Source organism: Oryza brachyantha, chromosome 5, assembly GCF_000231095.2.
Source record: "Oryza brachyantha chromosome 5, ObraRS2, whole genome shotgun sequence".
Taxonomy (NCBI): domain Eukaryota; kingdom Viridiplantae; phylum Streptophyta; class Magnoliopsida; order Poales; family Poaceae; genus Oryza; species Oryza brachyantha.
In genome coordinates, this window is record NC_023167.2 from 10,502,430 (window position 1) to 10,525,063 (window position 22,634).

Sequence of the window (22,634 nt, forward strand, 5' to 3'; positions counted from 1 at the left end):
GTATGATTTCTCCCTATTCTTCCACCACGGCGCGTCTTCCTTCTTCGGTTGTAGTATGACGTCATCAACGTGTGTTGCAGCGCAGGGTTTGTGCTACTACTGTTGCGAATGCTCTAGTCTAGAACCCAATTCTAAATCGTCAAGATGTTTCGGTGATGCTTCTTATATTCGATCTATTCACGTGTATTGCATTACATGCCATGATTTGTTTATAGAATAAATTAAATCTATATTTGGTTGTATTTTTTATAATCCAATAACTTTATTATAGGCAACATAGATTAAATATGGCTGGATCTACTGATGCATTAAAGCCAAAAAAGTTTTTTGGTTTGCACTTCAATAGATGGCAGATTGAGGTTGCTCTGTGGTTGACAACTATAAATGTATTTTGGGTTAGTAAGAGCAAACCTGAAGGAGTTATGGATTCTAAAAAACAAAAAGAATTCGAGGAAACCACTCTCCTCTTTGTGTGATAGATTCTTAGCGTTCTTAGTGATTGTCTGTGTGATGTTTATATGCACATAAAAGACGCACATGAGTTGTGTGGGATGCACTAAATGCTACATTTGGTGCTAATAATGCTAGCAATGATATATAGTGATGAAGCAGTTTCACAACTATAGGATAGTTGATAATCATTCTACCGTTGAACATGCTCTCAACATTTAGTCCATTTGCTAAGGAACTCGAACTCCTAAAGTCCGCTTTACCCAAGAAGTTTGTGGATGGATGCATTATCGTAAAATTACCTTCTCCATGAAGGAATTTTATTACCGTACTCAGACACAAGAGACAAGAGTACTCTGTTGAGGGGTTGATTGTGTCTTTTAATGTTGAGAAAAAAGCTCGAGCAAAGGACGCTACATCTAAGGGCGATGACAGACAGCCTAGTTCCAATGAGATACAAAAGACTACAAACAAGAACAACAAAGGCAAATATTTCAAAGCCCAATAGAGTACCACCTTCAAGAAGAACAGGAACAACAATGATAAAGAGAGAATTTGCTTTGTGTGCAACTTGCCTGGTCACTTGGCCAAAAGGTATTCGCAATGTAAGGGAATGAAGGCACCTACAGGACAGACATCTAAGTCTATCAACATTACCATTGGAAATACTGGATATGGAATCGAGTATGGTAAATTTATCTATAGTTCTTTTAGTTAATCAGCCTACTAATTGGTGGGTTGACGGGGGAGCTAATGTATATATTTGTGTTGATAACTCGTTATTTTCTTCTTATCGGGTCACTCGGGATTACTTTGTCCTAATGGGGAATGGGTCGCATGCTACTGTTCATGGTGTTGGCACGATAGATCCGAAGTTCATTTCGGGAAAGATCATGTAGCTAAAGAACGTGCAACACGTCCCTACTATCAACAAGAATCTCCTTAGTGGTTCCTTTTTATGCAAAGATAAGTTTAATTTGGTGTTTGAGTCTAATAAAGTAGTTGTATCTAAACATGGATATGTTATTGGTAAAGGCTATCAGTGTGGAGGCTTGTTTCCTTTTTCTCTTTCTAATTTCTATAATAAGTATATGAACCAAATTTGTGCCATGTGGATGACGAAACCAGTGTTTGCCACTCATATTTATCTCATGTTAATTTTGGTTTAATGTCTTGGCTTTTAAGTATGAATATGATTCCAATTTTTTCCATTGTTAAAGGTTCTAATTTCTATCATTGTGTGTAGGGATGAAAGCGGTCGAACACGATCGAAAAACATCTTAACCGTGTTCTACTTCTATATTTGAAAACGAAAACGAAAACGAAATTGGTAAACTTGAACACGAAAACGAACACGAACTTACGGAATATCAAGAATTTCGGAACCGAAACAATTCGAACGAAATTATGTCAAACACGGTCGGTATACGAAAAAATAATACGGAATAATAACTCGACAACACACAAATACATGTCTAGAACAAGCAATTAAGTAGCAAGTAAATTAGGATAGAATTATGACACCCGACTACAGTTCATTAGCATCATCCATGTTAGGATCAATTTCTATGTCTTGTCTCTTGCTTCTTCGGTGTCCTCCACAAGTCTTCATCACCCTCCTTATTCTTTTCCTACGAATTTGCGAAGTGAATGAAAATAAGATATCGGTATCATCCATGTTGTTTCATTTTTATATCAAAGAAGTTAATTTTTTTAAAAAAGTAAACGGCAACATACAACAATAAACATACCTCAATTTTCAGTTGCAGAGGGAGGGAGTGACGTGGCCTGGACAACGGAGCCGCGGGGGGAAGGGCGTGGCTACCGGACCCGCGTGCCACCGGCGACCGGTGACCGGCGACGATGAGGAGGTCGCCGCCACGCCCAGTCGCCCTCCCGCTCGTGCCTCACTCTCCCCTCTCCCGCTCGGCGGCCGACGGCTATGGTGGGGAACTGGGGATTGGGATTTTTGGGGAGATAGGGTTTTCACATTATGGGCTGGTATTGGGCTTGGGCTAGAAGTTGGTGGGTTAATTTCGGTTTTAACCGAATTTCAAATACGGAATATTCCGAATAAAATGTAGAAATATAGAATTCGATCGAACAAGCGTAAAACTGTTTTCGTTCCGTTTTCGCATTCCGAATTTTTTGTTCCGTTTTTGAATTTTTAATATTCCAAATTTCAGTGAAAATACGAATTCGATCAGTTCAAATGTAGAAAATGGTTCGGTTCGGTTTAGGATATTTCCATACCATTTTCATCCCTAATTGTGTGCAATCAAAACAAACTCACAAGTTTGATAAGGCTGTCGGGGAGAGAAACTTGGCACCATTGGAATTGTTGCATTCAGATCTTTGTGAAATGAATGGAGTATTTACAAAGGGTGGAAAAGGATATGTCATAACTTTGATTGATGATGGTACTAGATTTTGTTATGTGTATTTATTGAAGTTGAAAGATGAGGCTCTAGACTATTTTAAAACCTATAAGGCAGAGGTTGAAAATCAACCTGACAAAAATAAAAAGACTTTTGTTAGATCATGGTGGAGAGTGTTTCTCAAATGAATTTGATTTATTCTATAAGAAACATAGCATTATACAGGAGTGGACACCTCTCTATTCTTACGAGTCAAATGGGATTGATGAAAGGAAGAACCGCACGCTAACTGACTTGGTGAATGCTATGTTAGATATCATGGGTTTACCTAAGGCATGGTGGGGGAGACCCTGTTGACATCAAATCATGTATTAAACGGAGATCCTAACAGGAATATGGATAAAATACCATACAAGGTATGGGTTGGGAGAAAACCATCACTTTCTTACTTGCACACATGTGGGTGTTTGGCAAAAGCCAATGTACTAATTTCAAAAAAGTGTAAGCTGGACCTAAGGTTATTGATTTGGCTTTCTAGGATATGCTCACCATGGTATTGCTTATAGATTTTTAATAGTTAAATATGAGGTTTCTGACATGAACACTAGTACAATTATTGAGTTTTGTTTTGCTACTTTTTTTTTGAAAACTTTTTTTCAATGAAGAATACACAAAGTACAACTCAAACTTCTACTAGTACCTTTGGTGATGAACATATACACAAGCGTATCCTTGAGGAGGATGACCGTGAAGATTCTTGAATGAGCAAGAGACAAAGGATACCTATGTCATTTGGTCAGGATTTCACTATGTAACTTGTGGATAATACTCTCAATTTGATTTCAGAAGCTTATGCATCTTGTGATGCTGACTACTGAAATAAGGTTGTCCGTAGTGAAATGAATTTTACTATCGTTAATAGGAATTGGGAGATGATAGCTACTCTATGGGTGCAAACCTATGGATTGTAAGTGGGTATTCAAAAAGAAGCTAAGGCCTGATGGTACTATTGTAAAGTACAAGACTCAACTTGTGGCCAAGGGCATACTCAAAAGGAAGGCAAATATTTCTTTGATACTTACTCACTTGTTGCTAGATTGACCATAATCCGTGTACTACTTTCTTTGGCTGCCTCACATGGTCTTCTTGTGCATCAAATAGACGTTAAGACAACTTTCTTAATGGAGAGTTGTATGAGGAAATTTATATGGAGCATCTAGATGGATTTCTAGTATAAGGTCAAGAAGGCAAGGTGCTAAAGTTATTGAAATCTTTGTATGGTCTAAAATAAGCACCTAAATAGTGGCATGAGAAATTTGATAGTGTCTACATCGACTTTGCAAGCAATGAGGCAGATAAGTGTGTCTACTGCCACTACGATGGGGTGGAGTTATTTTGTATTTGTATGTTGATGGCATACAAATATTAGAGTGATAAATGAGATTAAGTAATTCTCATCTTTAAACTTTGATATGAAAGATCCAGGAGTAGCTAATGTTATTTTAAACGTTAAGCTAATTAGAGGTGATGATGACATTACACTCTTGCAATCTCCTTATGGGGAAAAGGTTTTTACTTGTGGCTATATTGATAGTAAGCCTTCTCCAACACCTTATAATCTTAGTCTATTGCTTTAAAAGAGCAAGAGGCTTACTAGGAATCAGTTGGAATACTCCAAGATAATTGCCTCACTTATGTACCTAGCAAGTGCAACTAGGCCTAGTATCTTCTTTACTATGAGCAAATTGAGCCGGTTTACCTCTAATCCGGGAGATGATCATTGGTGTGCACTCGAGCGAGTTATCCGTTATTTGAAGGATACGATGAACTTTGCACTTCACTATGCAGTGTACCCAACAGTATTAGAATGACACAGTGATTCTAACTAGATCTTTGATGCAAATAAGATCAAAGCCACATGCATGCAAATGAGATCAAAGCTGCATGCACAAGTGGATATGTTTTCACACTAGCGAAGTCCCAGGGAGACAGTCTAGAGGAGGGGTGAATAGGTGTCCTGAAAAATTCTTCGAAACAACAGCGGTTAATAGGGGCCAGACTGTCTAGTTGGCACTCTCAGGTTAGGCCGAGAGCTCTGGCTGGACCGTCCTAGTTAGCACACCAGACCGTTCGGTCAGTAAAAATGCAGACCTAAAGGTATCCTTTTTCAATGATGTTCGTGGGAACGTGAAGTGATCGTGTGCAGAATATAAATGCAGAAATATCGCAAGAACAGAAAGAACACAGAAATCACAAGAACAAAGACACGAAAGATTTATCCTGAAGTTCGGATCTTTCGATCCTACTCTACGTTGAGGCGCTCATGCGAGCGAGATCTCTCTCGATTCTTTCCCTCTCTTGGCTTCCTTCCATAAGCCTAACACCGGTCTCCGGATTCACACCTAAGGATTAGAACCCCTTCGATCGACCACTAAGGTCAAGATCAAGGCGGCTTGCCCAGCCCTAGGTTGCAACCCGCACTACGTTGCAGCCCTCTATGAAGAAGCGCAAGAATCCACTATCTATCTTACCTATTTCTGTGCGGAGGTTAGGCACCAACCTTCACAACTTATTCCTGGGCGATCCACAAGAATCGGAGGCTCGCGGACGACACCTATCCGCCTAGGAGATCAATCTTCAAGAGTAATAGGCCACCTTGACTCCACATGCATCCATCTTCACCCAAGAACAATCACTCAATCACTCACTAGCCTAAACACTCTTCCTAAGACATGATCCACCAATTAATCTCTCTAGGAAGTGTTTTGGGTTAGTGGGGAGGCTTGAGAGATGCTATACTTGCCCTAGCAACCAGTGAATTCGAACATAAAGCCTCACCAATGGCTAGATCTAAAGGGACCTTATATAGGCTGGTAGACGTCACTTAGTCGTTAGAAAAGAAATGTAACCAGACAGTCTGGCCAAGGGGCCGGACTGTCCGATCGACACTTAACAACTCCAGCTGGGACAGGAGCCAGACCAAGGTTTAGACTGTCCGGCTACCGGACTGTCCTGTCCCTGCTTCACAGGGACAACACCACAAGCCTCTATCTCAACAAGACTCGACGCTAACGACTCTTGGATGCACACAGAGATTTCAGTGACCCCTCTTAATAGTACGGAGTTCCTACGACTCAAAAACGAAAAATAAAATTCTGCCTTCGAACGTCTTCAACTCCAAAAGACTTTGCTTGGGTTGCATATGCTTCGAAATTGATCACGTACTCCTTCAAGTGAAATTGATTCCTTATCTTATCTACATCATAAGGGTTAGCGTACACATGCTTGTCTAGCATTGTCATTAATCATCCAAAATTCCGTTTAGGAGCTAGATGCACTTTCAACTAGGTGGTGTTGTTGTTTCATGAAAGTCTTGCAAATAGACCATATTGACAAGATCAACCATGGAAGCAGAGCTGGCGGCACTAGATATTGCTACTGTTGAGGTGGAATGACTATGAGATCTATCAATGGATCTTTCTATAGTTGAAAAACCCATGCCAGCTATTCTTATGAGCTGTGACAATCAAATTGTTATTGCCAAGGTGGACAGTTCTAAGGATAATATGGAATCGTCTAGACACGTGAAGAGGCCATTGAAGTCTATTAGGAAGTTAAAAATTCCAGAATAATCAGTTTGGATTATGTCTAAACAGCTGGAAACCTAGCAGATCTTTTCATAAAAGGGCTATCTTGAAATATGATAGATAATGTATCGAACTAGATGGGGATATGACTCATGTGAGTTATGCTATGGTGGAAACACAATCGATGTGATCAGAGATCCCATAAAGTAGAACCTAAGAAGAACAAGCTAGTAGTTAACTAGAGGAGAGTATTTTTAACCCTCTTTAGATGAAGATGTATGTACTCTCCTACGTTGTAAGGCAGGATGCAAATTATATTTATGTATTCTATTGGCTTTAAATAGCAAAGGTGTTGTCCTATATAGTATTCTTGAAAGAATACACCTATATAAGCTTGACTGTTAATCACAATACATGGAGATTTTGGGTGAATCTAAGAAGCTTATGAAAGAACATGAAGTATGACTTATACGCTCCAACCGAACAGTGGGCTACTAACGGCCTAGTATCAGTTAAGGCATCAAGTAAAGCTTGCTTGCACAAAACTTGCAATTCAAAGCATACTCTGTTGTTCAAGTTGTGAGTGAGTGTAGGTCAGAGTTCTTTATGGATGTTCAACCTTAACTGGTCTCCGTTGAAACACCAGTGTATAAACAGAACATTAGAAACAAGCAAATCTTTATGAGTATTTGAGATATAGTGGGGGATTGTTGGAATTAGGTTATGGGCCATGTGCCACAGGAGAAATAATTTAAGAAAATCTCAAAAACTCACCTCATGGAAGATATGCATGTGAAGTTTAGTCCACCTTGCTTATTCTAGGAAATAGAGACCTCCTTATAAGAGAGTTATCCTAAAGCAATGGTGTGAGAGAACTGGAGAACCGCAAGCATGCTCGCTCATCCGGCCTGGCACAGGCACACAAACCTTATCAGATTTATGTAGAGTTTGTTTTGGTCCTCTCTTGATTATCTTGTTCACATGGAGTCCGTATAAGTTATGCGTGACTTATCCGATTCGGTTACAAGTTGTTGAAGTAATACATACGTCCTGATCTCCCTATAAATATCTAGTCGAGCCTCCACTCAGTATACATGAAAAAACATCTAGGGTGTGCTACCTCTACTGTACCACACCATCGCAAGTCGCCTACTCCGCCCCACTCGCTAGCACGCACCGGCAAATCAGGAGAGTAGGTCTCTATAGCCGTCGCCGCCAATGCCCTACATAGGAAGAGAGCGAATATGGTTTTTGGGAAGTGCTACGCGCTACTACTCCCTATTCATCCATCACAGTGCCTCATCCTTATTCGGCCATATCGCAGCACTCTCAATGGTTGTAGTACTGCTACGAATGCTCCAATTCAAACCCAATTCTGAATCATCGGTACGTTTCAACGATGTTTCTTATATTCGATCTACTTGTGTGTACTGCTTTGATTTATATGGCTAGATCACCTCAAATGGTTCTATTGTTTTTACTGTTTAATGTCATGATTTATTTGTGAAATAAATTAAATCAACATCTACTTATATTTAAAACAGCACGGTCCTTACTTTAAGAAAGCATGGAAAGAAATACATGTTGATGAAATTACTACCAAGAAATGGCTCGGTTGGAAACCCTTGAAATCAGGGACAAATATAGCATTAGAGCGATGGGGGCATGAGCCCCCCCATCCCGTAAAAATTATAGGAGCCCCACTAGGCTCAGTAACATTATGTTAATGATTAATAAAAATAGAGGGTTGAAGCTCTATATAGTTTGCTTAGACCCATCTAATATTTTTGTTTAGACATCTCTAATATTGTTTGGTAGATCCGTCACTGCTTAAAGTTTTATTACCTAACTAAAATTTGGACCGTGAGTCCTAACTTGCTCAAATCAGCTCTTTAGGAGCCTAATTTTGTGGTTATCTATCCGGATAGTGCACAAACTTTGCTTTACACATTGAACAAATATAACGGCTCAAATCATCTGCATTAAATCGGACGGTCCATGTTTCATATACCCTCCTTCCTTTACTGGCTCCCCAAATCACACGCGCATTCCATTTATCCTCCCCACATCAAATCTAATGCATCAAATCCAACAGTCAAATATGCGACTCCACTTTACCGACTCCCTAAATCACGTGCACATTTCATTTATCTTCCCCACATCTTTCATACCATGCATGAATAACTTTTACTCATCCTATGTACTTTATTTATCATTCTTTAAATCCAATGACTAAAATCATCTTCATAAGATCAGATGGCTAGAACATACTTTACCTCTATTTACATAGACTTTTCATATATCTATGACTTTCTAAATTAGAAATTATCTTATCAATTATAAAGTTTACATACGTTAGAAAATATCTTTCCAATTAGAAACATTTTCTATATATTAGTATTTATATAAGGATAATTATAAAAAAATTAATCATAAATATTTGCAAATATGCAATATATCTTTAAAATCAAGGTTCATTCACATTTTTTAATCACACCGTTAGAACACCGACAATGATACCAATACAATGAAGTTCGTGATCAATGTCATATAACAGTTATGCTAAACATAGGATTGACCAAAGCTCTATAACACTATTATTAGATGCCTAAATAGTCAAATCACTAACAATAATATCATATAAATATTTGATAAAATAGAAATGAGTATCCGGTGTTCTATTTGTTTGCACTATGTTTTTATGTGAAATAAGTAAATTTCTTGATCTGTTAAATAATGCGTCATTGTAAAATATTTTTAAATCATGGAAAAAAATGTGCACCTGCTGATAATAATGAACTGGAAACACAACTAATGAAAAATAACATTACTAATTTCACTTTGTTAAAAACCGTCATATATTTTTTAAAACTACAAAAAAACTCGTGTGATAAATATTTGCTATAAATTATATGATCACTTAATATTTGATTTAAATATCTTTCTATATAATATAAGAAGACGCAAATAAATTTGTTTTTAAACATAATAAATTTAGACTTGAGAGTTACATGGTGGTTTTGTACTTTTGATATATAGAATGGAAAGTTGTATATGATGCAACTCATGTTCGTATAAAGTGGTTTTCACAAATTTAGCTTTATATAGTTTAAATTTTATGTTAATATCAGATAATATAAATAAATTATTTAACTAATTTTTTTTATGGAAATATGTGTACTTGATATTGTAGTGATTCTAAAATTAGTGTATCAATTTATTGTTGTAATGTTTCTAAAATTAACATATAAACACGGTCTCATAAGTTCTGCAATTATTGTTCAAACTTGAAAACTCTTAGTTTCTTACGATGTGGTCCAACCTATAATTAGTTATGCAAAACTTTAATCGTCACTGTTAACGGGTGGTTTGTTGCTATTTGGTCACAATTTGTTTAAATAATAAAATTAACAAATTCTTGATAGACAAACAAATTTCAATATTTGGTTTATATATAATTGCATTAAAATTATAATATTTTATTTATATTATTATATTAGGTTGTAGCGTTGCCACGAGTATATTGCTAGCACGGTTAATTTCCATATGTCGCCTGCAAGGTATCAAGGAATCTAGAGTTCTGAATATTCGAGTAATTTTATTTTCAAGTGACCTAAGCTTAAAGGGGCTATTTTGTTCTTGCCCCTGTTTCGTATTCTCATATTGATTTTATTTCCCTTCTTTTTAGGATTTTCGTATTTGCCCCTACTATTTTTAACTGAACGAACTGGTTGCCCATTTTTTGGATAAAAGTACTAACTGTGTTAACTCAAATGCTAAAGTACTAATTTACCCTTTCTCGATAATTTTATTTTTACCCTTGTTATTTTAGTTATTCCATTCTAAATCATAACAATATATATGAATATATATGGACTCACGCCCCTCCCAGCTAGGCGCTGCCTGCCTGCAGCCCTGCCGCCCCCCCCCCCCCCCCCCTCCCAAGCTGTCGTGCTCAGATTTGGAAGATGCCACTCCAAACTGTTCCCCTCTCTCTCTAGTTGTAACAGGGACAAAATTGTCCTTTACAATTTCAGAAATTAAATCTTTTATTTTTTAACTAGTTACATTTCATTACTAACCGTCTCATAACTTCCATCCAAAAGAGGGTCAACCAGTTCATTCAATTAAAAAAACAGGGATAAATACGAAAACTAAAAAAAATAGGTAAAATCACTATTAGACTTTGGAATAAGGGCAAGAACGAAATTGTCCCGAGCTTAAAAAGGCAACCTCTCTCATTATGTGTGACAGGGACCTATAATCATATCGAATTATTTCCAACTGCACTGCCATCTTTCGCTCTTTACGTGGCATTACGAACACCATCAGCGGCGATCCATAAAAGGCGAGACAATGTGTAAAAATGATGGATTAGGGGCATCATTCGGAATTGAAGGCGGTCATTCTCCCTTTTGCTGCTGCGTTGCTGTCGCCCTTCCCTTGCAATTTCTTTGCATCAAAGAATCAATTCGTGGTTGCATGTTGCAATCTTCCTTGATTAGGACTGGATTCGCTTCATGGCCGACCACGCCCAGATCTCTCTCTGACTGGATAGGACGGTTTCTGTTTGTGCGGGATCGGGTTCGATAGCCAATTCCAGGCCCCGTTTAGTTACCAAAATTTTTTCCTAAAAATATCACATCAAATCTTTGAACATTTAAATAAAATATTAAATATACATAAACACTTAAACTAATTATACAGTTATGGAGGAAATCGTGAGACGAATCTTTTAAGCCTAATTAGCACGTGATTAGCCCATAAGTACTACAGTAACCAACACGTGTTAATGATAGATTAATTAGACTTAAAAGATTCGTCACTGGGAACAATTAGCTGAAAATACAAAGACTTGGCAAATCTAGGATTTGAACCTGGTGAGCTGGTTCCTCCATAAGATACCTTACTTAAGCCCACTTCATCGTTCAGTTATTTTTTAAGAATAATCAGAATGGTCTATATATATCTTAGGGGAGTTTCATTTTATGGTTTCCAAAAATACCATATCATCTACAGAGGGGTTGATGATGGAAACAAATGCTTCTAATGCACCATTTTTATTCCATGGTTTTATATGCTAGCCATAGCAATTATTGAATTATGTTGTGAAACGATTTAGTCATGGTGGGGTTTTATTTCCATTTCCAAAGTATAGGATGAAACCTTTAGAGTTCCATCCTGTTTCCAATATATAGATGAATATTTATACTAGGTTTCATCTGGATGAAATCTACTCCTTCTCTCTTTTCATAAATCATAAAATTTGATTTAGTCTAATTTTTTAGCACAAATATGAGTTCATAGCAGGCTAAGCATAGCTCAACTGGCTAGTTTGTTATGGTGGAACATATCCACTATGGGTCAGTCCTAGACTTCACAAGAATCTTCGGATTCACGGTTAATTATTATTTTAGTTGTGGCAATGTACACATCTTCAACGAGACGTCTATGGTAACTTTGTTAATATCAAGATATACTGGTCTAATCTTTTGGATATGCTCATAAGGATAAGGTGCGTGCGCATGCGATTATAGCATGATTACGTGACTATTCACACATGTTTATAAGTGCTTATGTTTGTACTATGTTCGCAATTAAAAAAATAGGTGTTAACTCTCACAAGTGGGCAACCCCAGTATTCAACACTTGCTTTACTTGTGCTGGTCCCATATGATCCAGTAAATTGTTCTAGCTACTGCTACAAATAAGCCATGAAAAAAAACAATGCAACAAGAAATACTTTATAGAAAATCTTTTTTATGTGTGTTAATAGTGGTTTAAAAGAAAATTTCTAGAAAAAAGACTTTGGTGAGGGGGAAAAACTTAAAATCAACTATAAAATTCAGTTTCAAGTTTTGAATTTTAGCTGTGGGTGCTTGCCAATAAGTAGATGTGAGCTTGCATTGATGCATGTTTTGTGGTCCTGATTGAACTACGGTTGGTTGATCTACGATGGCACAAACCGAGTTTATAATAATTATTCGAGCACACAACAAATGCACCAACTGTTACAAAGTTGAAAGGTCGTTTTCAAAAAGTTAGCAAAGAAATGTTGATGAAGAAAGTTTTAGTAGAAATTGCAACTTTGAAAAGCTTAAATAAAAGGAGTGTCCACAACAATCCATAATCCACCTGCACGTCCGATCAAAGGAATGAAAAGGCCGAAACAATATATTTATTAAAAAAATTGTGAATAAAACTCATATATACATATTTTTAGTGATGTTAATGCTGGAAAAAAAATAAACTTTGATAAAAAGACCTTAAAAGCAACTCTAAATTTAAAGTTGACACTGACTTCCATTTACATGATACTAGCGTGATACAAACATACAGACATACAGTAATTGTGCACTTGTGACACTTAGCACCAGAAATGGTGTTGTAATAACATTAGAAAAAAGAGTGAAAGGCATGGCTAAAAAACACCGAACTGCAGTAGACGGGGTAAGCCGGATTAGGATTTCTGGATGTGAACAGATAAAGAGTGACAAAGGTATCATTGATCTTACCTTTCTGTAAAGTACTATCTCTTATAATACTTTCTATTTTTATCTATCTATATTTAAAATTAATTAATACAAATAATTTGCATATATGTCTGACATATTAGTATCGATATAAATCTAGTTAGTTAAGGCTAAAATACTTTATATTATAAAATGGAGTTAGTGGTATAAATCAATCCACAAGAATAATTATGTCTATGTACCAACTAGCCAAGGAAGTACATACAACACAAAGACAAGTTTCAAGCACATAAACACTTCAACTTTTTAAGCACGGTACACACTTGTCCATTTCTTTCAATCTGTCCCCCACAAAATTCAGAGAAAGAAACATCAGCAACAGGCGCACCATGCGAAGGAAAACAAGAAGATACCCCCAAATTCTTCGAGCTTATCTAATCTCCCACATCTTCCGTGGATGAGATGGTGAAAGAAAGCGAAATGAGAAAAAGAAAAAAAAGGCATGTTCAGTTATTGCTAAAATAAACTATTATTTATCGGCGAAACCAAAATTCAGCCCTGTCAAATATTTTATAAAGTTAATTGCAAAGGTCGTGCATTATTTGATATTCTTACCAAGATTTGGTATAGTTTTGTGACTAAAAGTTTATGGAACTATCAACAAATATTGATATGAATTAGTAATGTTGTGGTGGTACGTATTTTGTTGAATTTTGACCACAAACTGTACAGGCCGAAAATTGGGTACCTGCCGCCGATGGTCCCCGGGAGCCCATCTGGGCCGTCCGGTCGATTCAAGCTCCGTCCAATGATGCACGTACGGCTGCCGTTCCACCACGTCACCCGGTTAAGCGGCGACCAGACACCGCCGTGGGCCCCGGCCCGCCAGGACACGCTCACGCTGCCCCGACATGCACCCAGCTCAGTATCGGTCACACCAGGGGCCCACTTGACAGCGACGTGGCTGTAAGGTGGGTTCGTTGTTTCAAAAAACGTGGCCTCCCCAAGTCGCGGAAAGACGGTGTATACGCGCGAAAACCCCTGCCCGGGCAGTTTAATGACTAAAATAATATTAATAGAATTGAATTAAACGAGCTATTATGTAGGATAAAAAAATGATGTGACAAGCACGTTAATAATAAATAACGAGGAAAAAAATCATGTATTGTATGAGACATGCAACCAGACATAATAAGAGATACGTAATATTAAATTAAAATATAAATTAGTAGTATTTGCATTGTAAGAGTGGTATCTAATAATAACTAGTGTCTCACATTATAATTGCAATTAATAGCATATCCCCAATTATTGTATATCATACAAATAGTTAAAAACTTTAAAAATTATATAAAGATCTATTTATACTAAATATACAATTTCATAAATATACATGTTCAAATATGACTTCTACAAATTATTACTATGAATATACACATACTAAAAGAATTTGAATTTTTTATTTTTGTTATAAATTATAGAATCATATTTAAATTTACATATTTGTTATGTGATATATATCATATTAATCTATTTTTTAATTATTTATAACTATTTAGATAACATAAGCGAACATACTCTGGAGAGATTCCATTTTTCCTAGGTACTAGTATATAGTAATCTCTCGGTTCTAGATTATATGGGATTGGGATTATTTACTTGTAATCTTTAGCTATTCGTCTTATTTAAAAATTTAGTGTAAATATAAAAATTTATAAGTAATACTTAAACTACTTTTAATAATAAACAAAATAATAAAAAAATAAATAATATTTTTAAATTTTTTTAAATAACACAAGTGATTAAACATTATGAATAAAAAATCAAAATTTATATAATACAGGACACACACTAAAGTTGTACTGCACGCACACGCGAAGGAAATGCTACGAGTCAATGACTTGTTTGCCCCACGCCGCCACAGCACACCTGACCCACCGGGGAATCCGGTCGGGTCCACGTTTGTTGCTGCATCCTGGGCTCGGGGTGTCAGAGGGGGGAGCCGCACGTGCACGACGGCGAGGCGAAAAGGAAGGCAAGCAATACACCTACCGCACCCCCCCAATGACACGTGGACCCGGGAATCGGGCCAGGTCCCACGGTCAGCGAGATAGGGACGTGGCGCGTGGGCCCACCGCGAGGTCAGGAGAGGCATATGAGCAGGGGGGAGACGCCACAAGCGAGGCGAGGATGTCGTGAGTCGTGACGACGGAAACGGAGGAGAAAACGAGGCGCCGCGCCGCCGCCGCCGCCGCCCAATGCGTGCGCCTCCCGCCGCCTCAGATCCCCACCACAAACCCTAGGGCTCTGCCTTCGCCTCGGGCTCCGGCTGCTGCGAGCGCGCCACGGACGTCGCCGGCGACCGGCGGGCCGATGCGAGATCAGGGCGTCCTCGGAGCGTGCTAGTGCGGGGCGTCTCCTCGGATAGAGGGGGAGGGAGCGGTAGCCCTAGACGCGCTTCCGTTCCGTGGCCTGAAGGGGAGCAGATCGGTCGAGGTGGGGGGGATGCCGGGGGACGTGGGGACCTCGCCGACGGCGGCGCCGCCGCCGTCCGCGTCCTCGCAGCAGAGTCACCACGCCACCTCCGCGCGCGGCCTCCTCTGCCACGCCGGCGCCGGCGCCTCCGCTGGTAGCGTAGCGCTCCAGCTCTTGCCCAATTTTGGTCTTGTTTATTTCGGGGATGTCTGTGTGAAGCAAGCGTTGGATTTGGGGATTTTTTTTTTTTTTTTGAGCAGGTGTGGTAGCGGCGACCTTCGTGTGTCCGTTAGATGTGATCAAGACTAGGTTTCAGGTGCACGGCTGGCCCAAAATCACTACCGGAACATTTGGAGGTGCACATTTCTCTAGAGTAATTCTTGCTACTTACTTTCAGTTTGCTGCTGCAGAGTTAGAACTGCGCATAAATCTATTATAAACAACAATTTATATCCTGTGCATGATGAAATGTGGTGAGTAAGCAGGAGTTTGCGCAGGCTGTTGGCGCAGACCAGTGCATATGGTGGTCAGAATAGACAGTGGTTGCATGAATGGGATTGGTAGTAAACCAGAGCAAATTTTGTGCTTTTCTGTGTGTGGCTTTACTTGGAAGTTTCCAAGATTTGGGGATTTGAGAGAAAGACCTTGTCGTCAACGAAAGATATGCTTTTAGATGTCGTAACAGTTCGGATTGCTTGCTTGGACAGTTATGAATCTTGAGGCTTTTGGTTGGTATCAAGTATACGTTTCTCAAACCTTGACTCTATTGATACCTCCAAGCTAATTGGGAGCTTCACGTGTCGAGCAGGGTTGTTGGGAACTTATGAGATCATGCACTTCAAGAATGAAAGTAAAGCATGCAGCATGCTATTTGTTGTGGGATTCGTTTATGCATGTGAAAAGCATTAAGATATATGAACATGTGAAGAAAAGCAGCAAACTTCTACGAGGGCATTGTCTGCATATTGGTCTTTTTGTCTTGTATTGGAATTCATTTCATGATGCCCATATGTGTAGATATAGTATCCCTAATATTTCCATGCCTGGATTTTCTGGTGTTATTAGTTGACATGTTCTGAACTTGAATTTCCTACAACATCTGCTGGCATACATGCTTGGTTGGAAAAGTTGTTTTTAACAGCAAGATCTCAATCTCACATGCATGGGTTCTATCTAGAGTAGGTGTGGCCTTTTGTACTCAAGAATTCCAGCAGGTCATCCTATGTATGTAGAGAACAGCATTGATGCATGGATTATGTGCTTTCTTCATAACTTCTTACTGTCTAATTGGCATCCTTGTAGATAGACATTTGATGCTTCGCATATTTTCTCAAATTCTTCTGTGTCTGCACTAAATTGCTTTGTACTATACCAAGATACTATTGCGTAAATTTGAGAATTACTTCCAAAGCTAAGTTTCATTACATCAGTTCTCTGTTCTATTATCTAGGTAGTGTGATAATTGGAAGCTTACAACAGATTGCTCAGAGGGAAGGTTTTCGGGGAATGTATCGTGGTCTATCCCCAACTATTCTGGCACTCTTGCCTAACTGGGCGGTTAGTATTTACCCTTACAGTATAGGCCCACTTACTCCAATGATGAGATTTTTGTAAATTATAAATGAAAAACAATGATGCTAATGATAACACTATAGTTTTTCTGTATGAACACCCATGGATGACACTCATTAGGATAGTAATAGTACACTATATTCCAAATGAATCAAATGTCTATGATCTCTTCTTGAACTAATAATATTCTTATGGAATTTCAGGTCTATTTTACTGTGTATGAGCAGCTTAAAAGCTTGCTTTCTTCCGATGGTTAGTGTTTTACCCTGCATATGACTTCCTTGCCAGTATATCATTGTCTGTTATCATGTGGTACCATACATTCATTTTGCAGATGGTAGTCACCAGCTGTCCTTAGGGGCAAATGTTATTGCTGCATCATGTGCTGGAGGTGCAACTACTATTGCAACAAATCCACTTTGGGTTGTGAAGACAAGATTTCAGGTATCCTGTGACCATAACTTGTCAGGACCAGTAGTAGACCCAAGAGTCTAATACCAAATATTCTGACTCGCCTATAATTAGGCAAGTTCCAAAATCTGCATGCAATTCCTACCTCATTCCAAATGTTTACTGAATGCACACATTTTAAATGTAACTACCATTAACTATGATTGCTTCTAAATTTGTTGAATTCCTTTTAGGTCTTCCCCCAGTTATTTCTACCTGTTTGTCCTAAGAAATCCATACCTACATGCTATACTTACAAAAGTTGATTCAACAATTTTATATTTTTATCTAGAGTCATGTAAACAGCTGCAATACCTTTTTTGTAGACCCAAGGAATAAGAGCTGGGGTGATCCCATACAAAAGTACACTCTCTGCTTTGAAAAGAATAGCACATGAGGAAGGCATTCGTGGACTTTACAGGTAGCTTTCCATGGAAATGTATTGATACAAAGATTTTGCACTGTTTGATAATTATATGTTTTCTATACTTGCTTGATTCCTTTTTCTTTTGAAAAGCGGACTTGTCCCTGCCTTGGCCGGTATCAGTCATGTTGCTATTCAGTTTCCTGCATATGAGAAAATCAAAGCTTATCTGGCTGAGCGAGGTAATCTCTCAACGCATTGAGCAATAGGGGGCACAATTTCTGAAAATATACACCACAAAATGCATGTGCAATTATGCATGTACATGTACCATGTCTACTACATTTTGTAGACTCCATATTGTGCCCTTTTCCACACATGACAGTGTCATGGTTTAACAGATAATACTACTGTGGAGGCATTAAGTTTTGGTGATGTTGCTGTTGCTTCATCTCTAGCTAAAGTTGCTGCATCAACGTTGACATATCCCCATGAGGTAATTGTTTCTATGCAATTACGATGTTCGCAAGTCTTGTAACTTTTCTCTGTTCAATTTATTCTTGACTTTGGTTATATATCTGAAATAATTCATTACAGGTTGTTCGCTCAAGGTTACAAGAGCAGGGAGCACACTCTGAAGCAAGATATAAAGGTGTGATGGACTGTATCAGAAAGGTTTATCATAAAGAGGGTGTGACTGGTTTCTACCGTGGATGTGCAACAAATCTGTTGCGAACAACCCCTGCTGCAGTAATAACATTTACCAGCTTTGAGATGATTCACAGGTTCCTTCTTGATGTATTCCCTCCTTTCCCTGACCAGCGACCCCAACCACTGAAACATTGATTGTATGTCTTGTCTCCTATCCATGTTGTCACTGTTGAGTAGAAACCCAGTAAACCATCCGCATTTACCTTGTTAGAGGGCTCTCCTAAAAGAGAAATTTTGATAATGCAACAGGTAGCTACCACTGAAAGCACAAAATATAGTGTAGGACAGGAATTAGCATTTCTGTATGTATTATTACTTTTGATAGCATGCAATGGGGAGGTATATGGGTTTAGGGCTGTGGGGACATGGTGGTAGTTGATGGGTATGTTGTCCGATGATGATGATGAAAAAAATAATAATATCAGGTGGATACAATAATTGCTCCATTCATTTTATTTTTTTCTCTTGTGATCTGTTGTTATACTGAACCCAAACATGCCTTGTAGCAGATTCAGTTTTGTGATATGTATTTGCAGTGGTCAAGTGTGAATAAGCTCACCTCTTACAACGCGAGATCAACTTAGCAGTTTTCCCCACTTTTATGCTTCGAATTTTGTGATGTGGCATCTATCATGGGTGTTGTTTTGCCACGAGCAGACACCCCAGCACTGTGTTCCCTTCATGTCATGGAAGTTTGTGTGTGGTACCATCGCCCTCCAAAGGCTTGTGTTGGATTTGAAAATTTTCTATGAAGCACGTAAGAGATATGTTTTGGTCCATTTTTTTTAACCTAGAATTTGTAGAATTAATTTGGTATTATTTTTCTCTGGGCTTGCTTGAATGCCTCAAGGCCTATTACGGGCCTTGCAAAAGTTGCAAACTCAAATCGTTGTATATCTGGCCCCATCTCTACCGCCCCTACTCTACCTCACCTATACGGGCTGCAGCTCATTTTCCTTTGGTGCCGCGCTGAGTGAGACCGTTGAGTTGAGTGGACCCGACAGATCAGGGTTGTCTCCAACAAGTGTCTACGCTGCCAGGCAATTAGGGCGAGTTTAAAGCCTCTTTGAATGAAAAACATAAGAATTTTGTATGATTCTAATTACATAGACTATGTATTCTATTGAATCCTATGAAATTCCAATGTGTTCTACTATACGGAAAAGTCCAACCTCATGGATAGTTTTCTTTGAGTTTTTTTCTTTTTTAAAAAAATCTTATGTTTCCTTTACGGTCCAATCAAAAAATCATTTCTGTTTGTTGGTTGTGTTTTTCAGTCTATCAATCGTGTGCTTCATAAGAGCACCGAAGGTTAGCCTGGTATAAGCTCCTAGATCATCCAGCTCAGCAAGAGACTAGAAAGTAAAATTAGGCTAGCAACATCACTGACTCTAGTATTAACTACTACATCCATTTTATAATATAAAGTTTTTTAATATTGTCTAGATTTATTTGGATACTATTAAATCTATAAACAATATACATTGATCAATACATGAACGTAGGTATAGCTAAAGACTTACCATACGAAACGGTTTCATATTTGATTATTCTCTCTTTTCTTTCCATCGTTACTTCTCCCTGAATAAGATCCTCTGCATTTAAGAACAAAATGCAAAGGTGCTAGAGTGATTTGCATTGGTCCATCTTTTGGACGTAGATCTCCACGGACAGCTAAAAACAGCGCTACAGTATAAACAGCGGGATACATTGCACCGGTATGGTGATGTACTGCCAGGACACGATTGCTACAGTATTCTACTACCGTTCTAATTTAAATCCCTGTAGCGCAAGACTCTGTCCTCTGCTGTTACTGTTTTTACTACAGAGGACCTGAGTCATGCTTCTCCCACCTTCTCTCCCTCCCTATCTAATTCACGACACGTGAGTATAGTTGCACCGTCCTTTCCCGAGGTGGTCCTTGAGGTCTGTATAGCCTCTTCATTCATGAACAGAACTAGTCTCACCGTCAATCCTGCAGGCGTTGGTCTCAAGCTGGCGTCCAAAAGGCATGGTTGAGGAAGGCCTCCACGTTGTCGACCCAGCCTTGTTAGAGCAATCATGATGTAATACATATATCCTCCATGTCATACAGAGTATAATACTAGACATTACTTTTCTGATACAAACACTACTTATTCATATTCAAATTTAATGGTATAGATGTGGCAAGTAGTCAATGGTGCAGCAGCAGGAGATGTAGGTGTTGTCCAAGGCGTCGGCTAGGGATGAAAACGATCGAAAAACTATCTCTCCGATTTTTATTGACATATTTTTTATTCGGAAACTAAAACAGAACGGTAGAGACAAAATCGAAAACGATATTGGAATCGTAAATCAAAAACGATATTGGAATCATCGTTATTCCAGAAACAAAACCACCGGTAGAAAATATATCGATATCGGTCGGTAGATGGAAATTCATGTCGAAATAAAGATATATATATATATATATATATATATATATATATATAATTACATATTCACTATAAAGATAGGTACATAATAATACCACTTCATACTCACGTCATATAAATTAATGTCATACTAAGTATAGACTGACAGGAGAGTAAGTGTTCTTTATGGTTAGTGAATTAGATGAGTTGATGGGTTGTGTGGCTATGCCTGTGAGACTTGGCTAGGCTAGGGTTTTTGTGGGCTTTTGGAAATTTTTCAATATTTTTTTGAAATTTCCGATCCAGTACGGAATTCCGACAAAATGGTTGAAAAAATGCTTTACCGTTTCTAGACAACTTCAATGTTTCCATTTTCATTTTCAAGAATTTCCGTTACCGGCTAAAATGATCGGGAGTAAGTGGAAACTGCAGCCATTACAATTGATATTTCCGTACCATTTTCAACCCTAGCGATGGTGTCGTCGGTGGTGGAGGGTGCGACGCTGCCTCTAGGGATGGTAGTGCAGGTGTTAACCATGGTAACGTTGCTCCTGTCCGAGCTCGCCCTCGCCATAGGTACCAGCTCCTTCGGAGCCACCACCATCACACCCCTTGCCTTCTTATCGAAAGGTGTCCACTAATTGTCTCTCTCTGGACTGCAACAAAAACAACATATAGAGATGGTTTTTATGTGCTATAGAGACTGCTATATCCACCCCTAGTAGAGATAGAGACAGTTTTAGCGCCCATCTTATAGTCGATGCCATTGCTCCCGTGTCAAACAAATTAAGACGGTTTAAATAGTCGTGTGTATATCTAGATATGGTCATTAAACATGGTCAAACACAGCTACTACTTACACAACTCAAAATTAAAATCAATTTCATAGACACGAGGAAAACGTCTTTATTTTTAATTATGACCATGTTAAATTTCAAATACAACTTTTAGATTGAATTTGTAGAGACACTTGCTAGTACTAGCCATGGTTATTTGTCTTTGTCGTAAAGTATAGACATTTATGTTTTGTCTATAAACGGCTGAAGCAGTCTCTTTTCATTTAAGACAATAGTTGTAAACATTATCATTGGGCTGAGTTTGAGAAAGCATAGCAACCTCATTATGAAAGACATAACATTAAGCAAGGTTATTAGAATTTGTTTTATGTATCAGATACCAATGTTTGCACAAGGATGTCTTGTCTGAATTCCATGAAAGTTTACTAATAATTGGTTTAGGCAATGGGAAGATGACGACATCCTAGAGCAAGACCATTGTGTCCATGTCCTATACATCATGTTATTACAGACATTCCACGTATATATCAGTGCCCCGTTAAGATTTGTGGTTAAAGGACGAAAATCAAACTCGCTCGTCCGGTGAGGTGAGTGGCAAAAATAGTATTTTTCTCATTCATGCACATTAGACTTAGGAATAAGTTCACCAGAAGTCTCTCAACTTACCAATGAGATTTTTTAAGATCTCTTTACCAAAAACAGAAATATGTACCATTAAACTCACATAACCATAATGATAGTATAGATGGATGGCTTCGCTACTGTGGCAGAAAAAAGAAAATTAAAAAAATACATGGGCCACATGTTAGCTGCACATTTTTTTTCTTCTCTTTTCTTCTCCAGTGAGGGAGGCCGGCAGCCGGTGGAGAGCGGGCTGGCCACCAGCGGGTGGCAAGCGAGCGCGACAGCGGTCGATGGGTGGCGGGTAGAGCGGCGGTTGGCGAGAGCGGTAGCGGAGTGGTGGCGGGCGAGCGCGGCGAC

At 38.6% G+C, this 22,634-nt stretch overlaps 1 protein-coding gene across 1 annotated transcript; it reads left to right on the forward strand.

Moving 5' to 3' along the window:
• The first annotated feature begins 15,066 nt into the window (after positions 1–15,066).
• Positions 15,067–18,915, forward strand: LOC102720878 (nicotinamide adenine dinucleotide transporter 1, chloroplastic-like). Its single transcript, XM_006654230.2, has 9 exons — positions 15,067–15,517; positions 15,624–15,719; positions 16,814–16,920; positions 17,139–17,187; positions 17,270–17,379; positions 17,712–17,806; positions 17,903–17,991; positions 18,151–18,245; positions 18,347–18,915. The coding sequence occupies exons 1-9, from the start codon at positions 15,394–15,396 to the stop codon at positions 18,593–18,595; spliced, it is 1,014 nt and encodes a 337-aa protein (XP_006654293.2). The 5' UTR covers positions 15,067–15,393; the 3' UTR covers positions 18,596–18,915.
• The last annotated feature ends 3,719 nt before the right edge of the window (positions 18,916–22,634 follow it).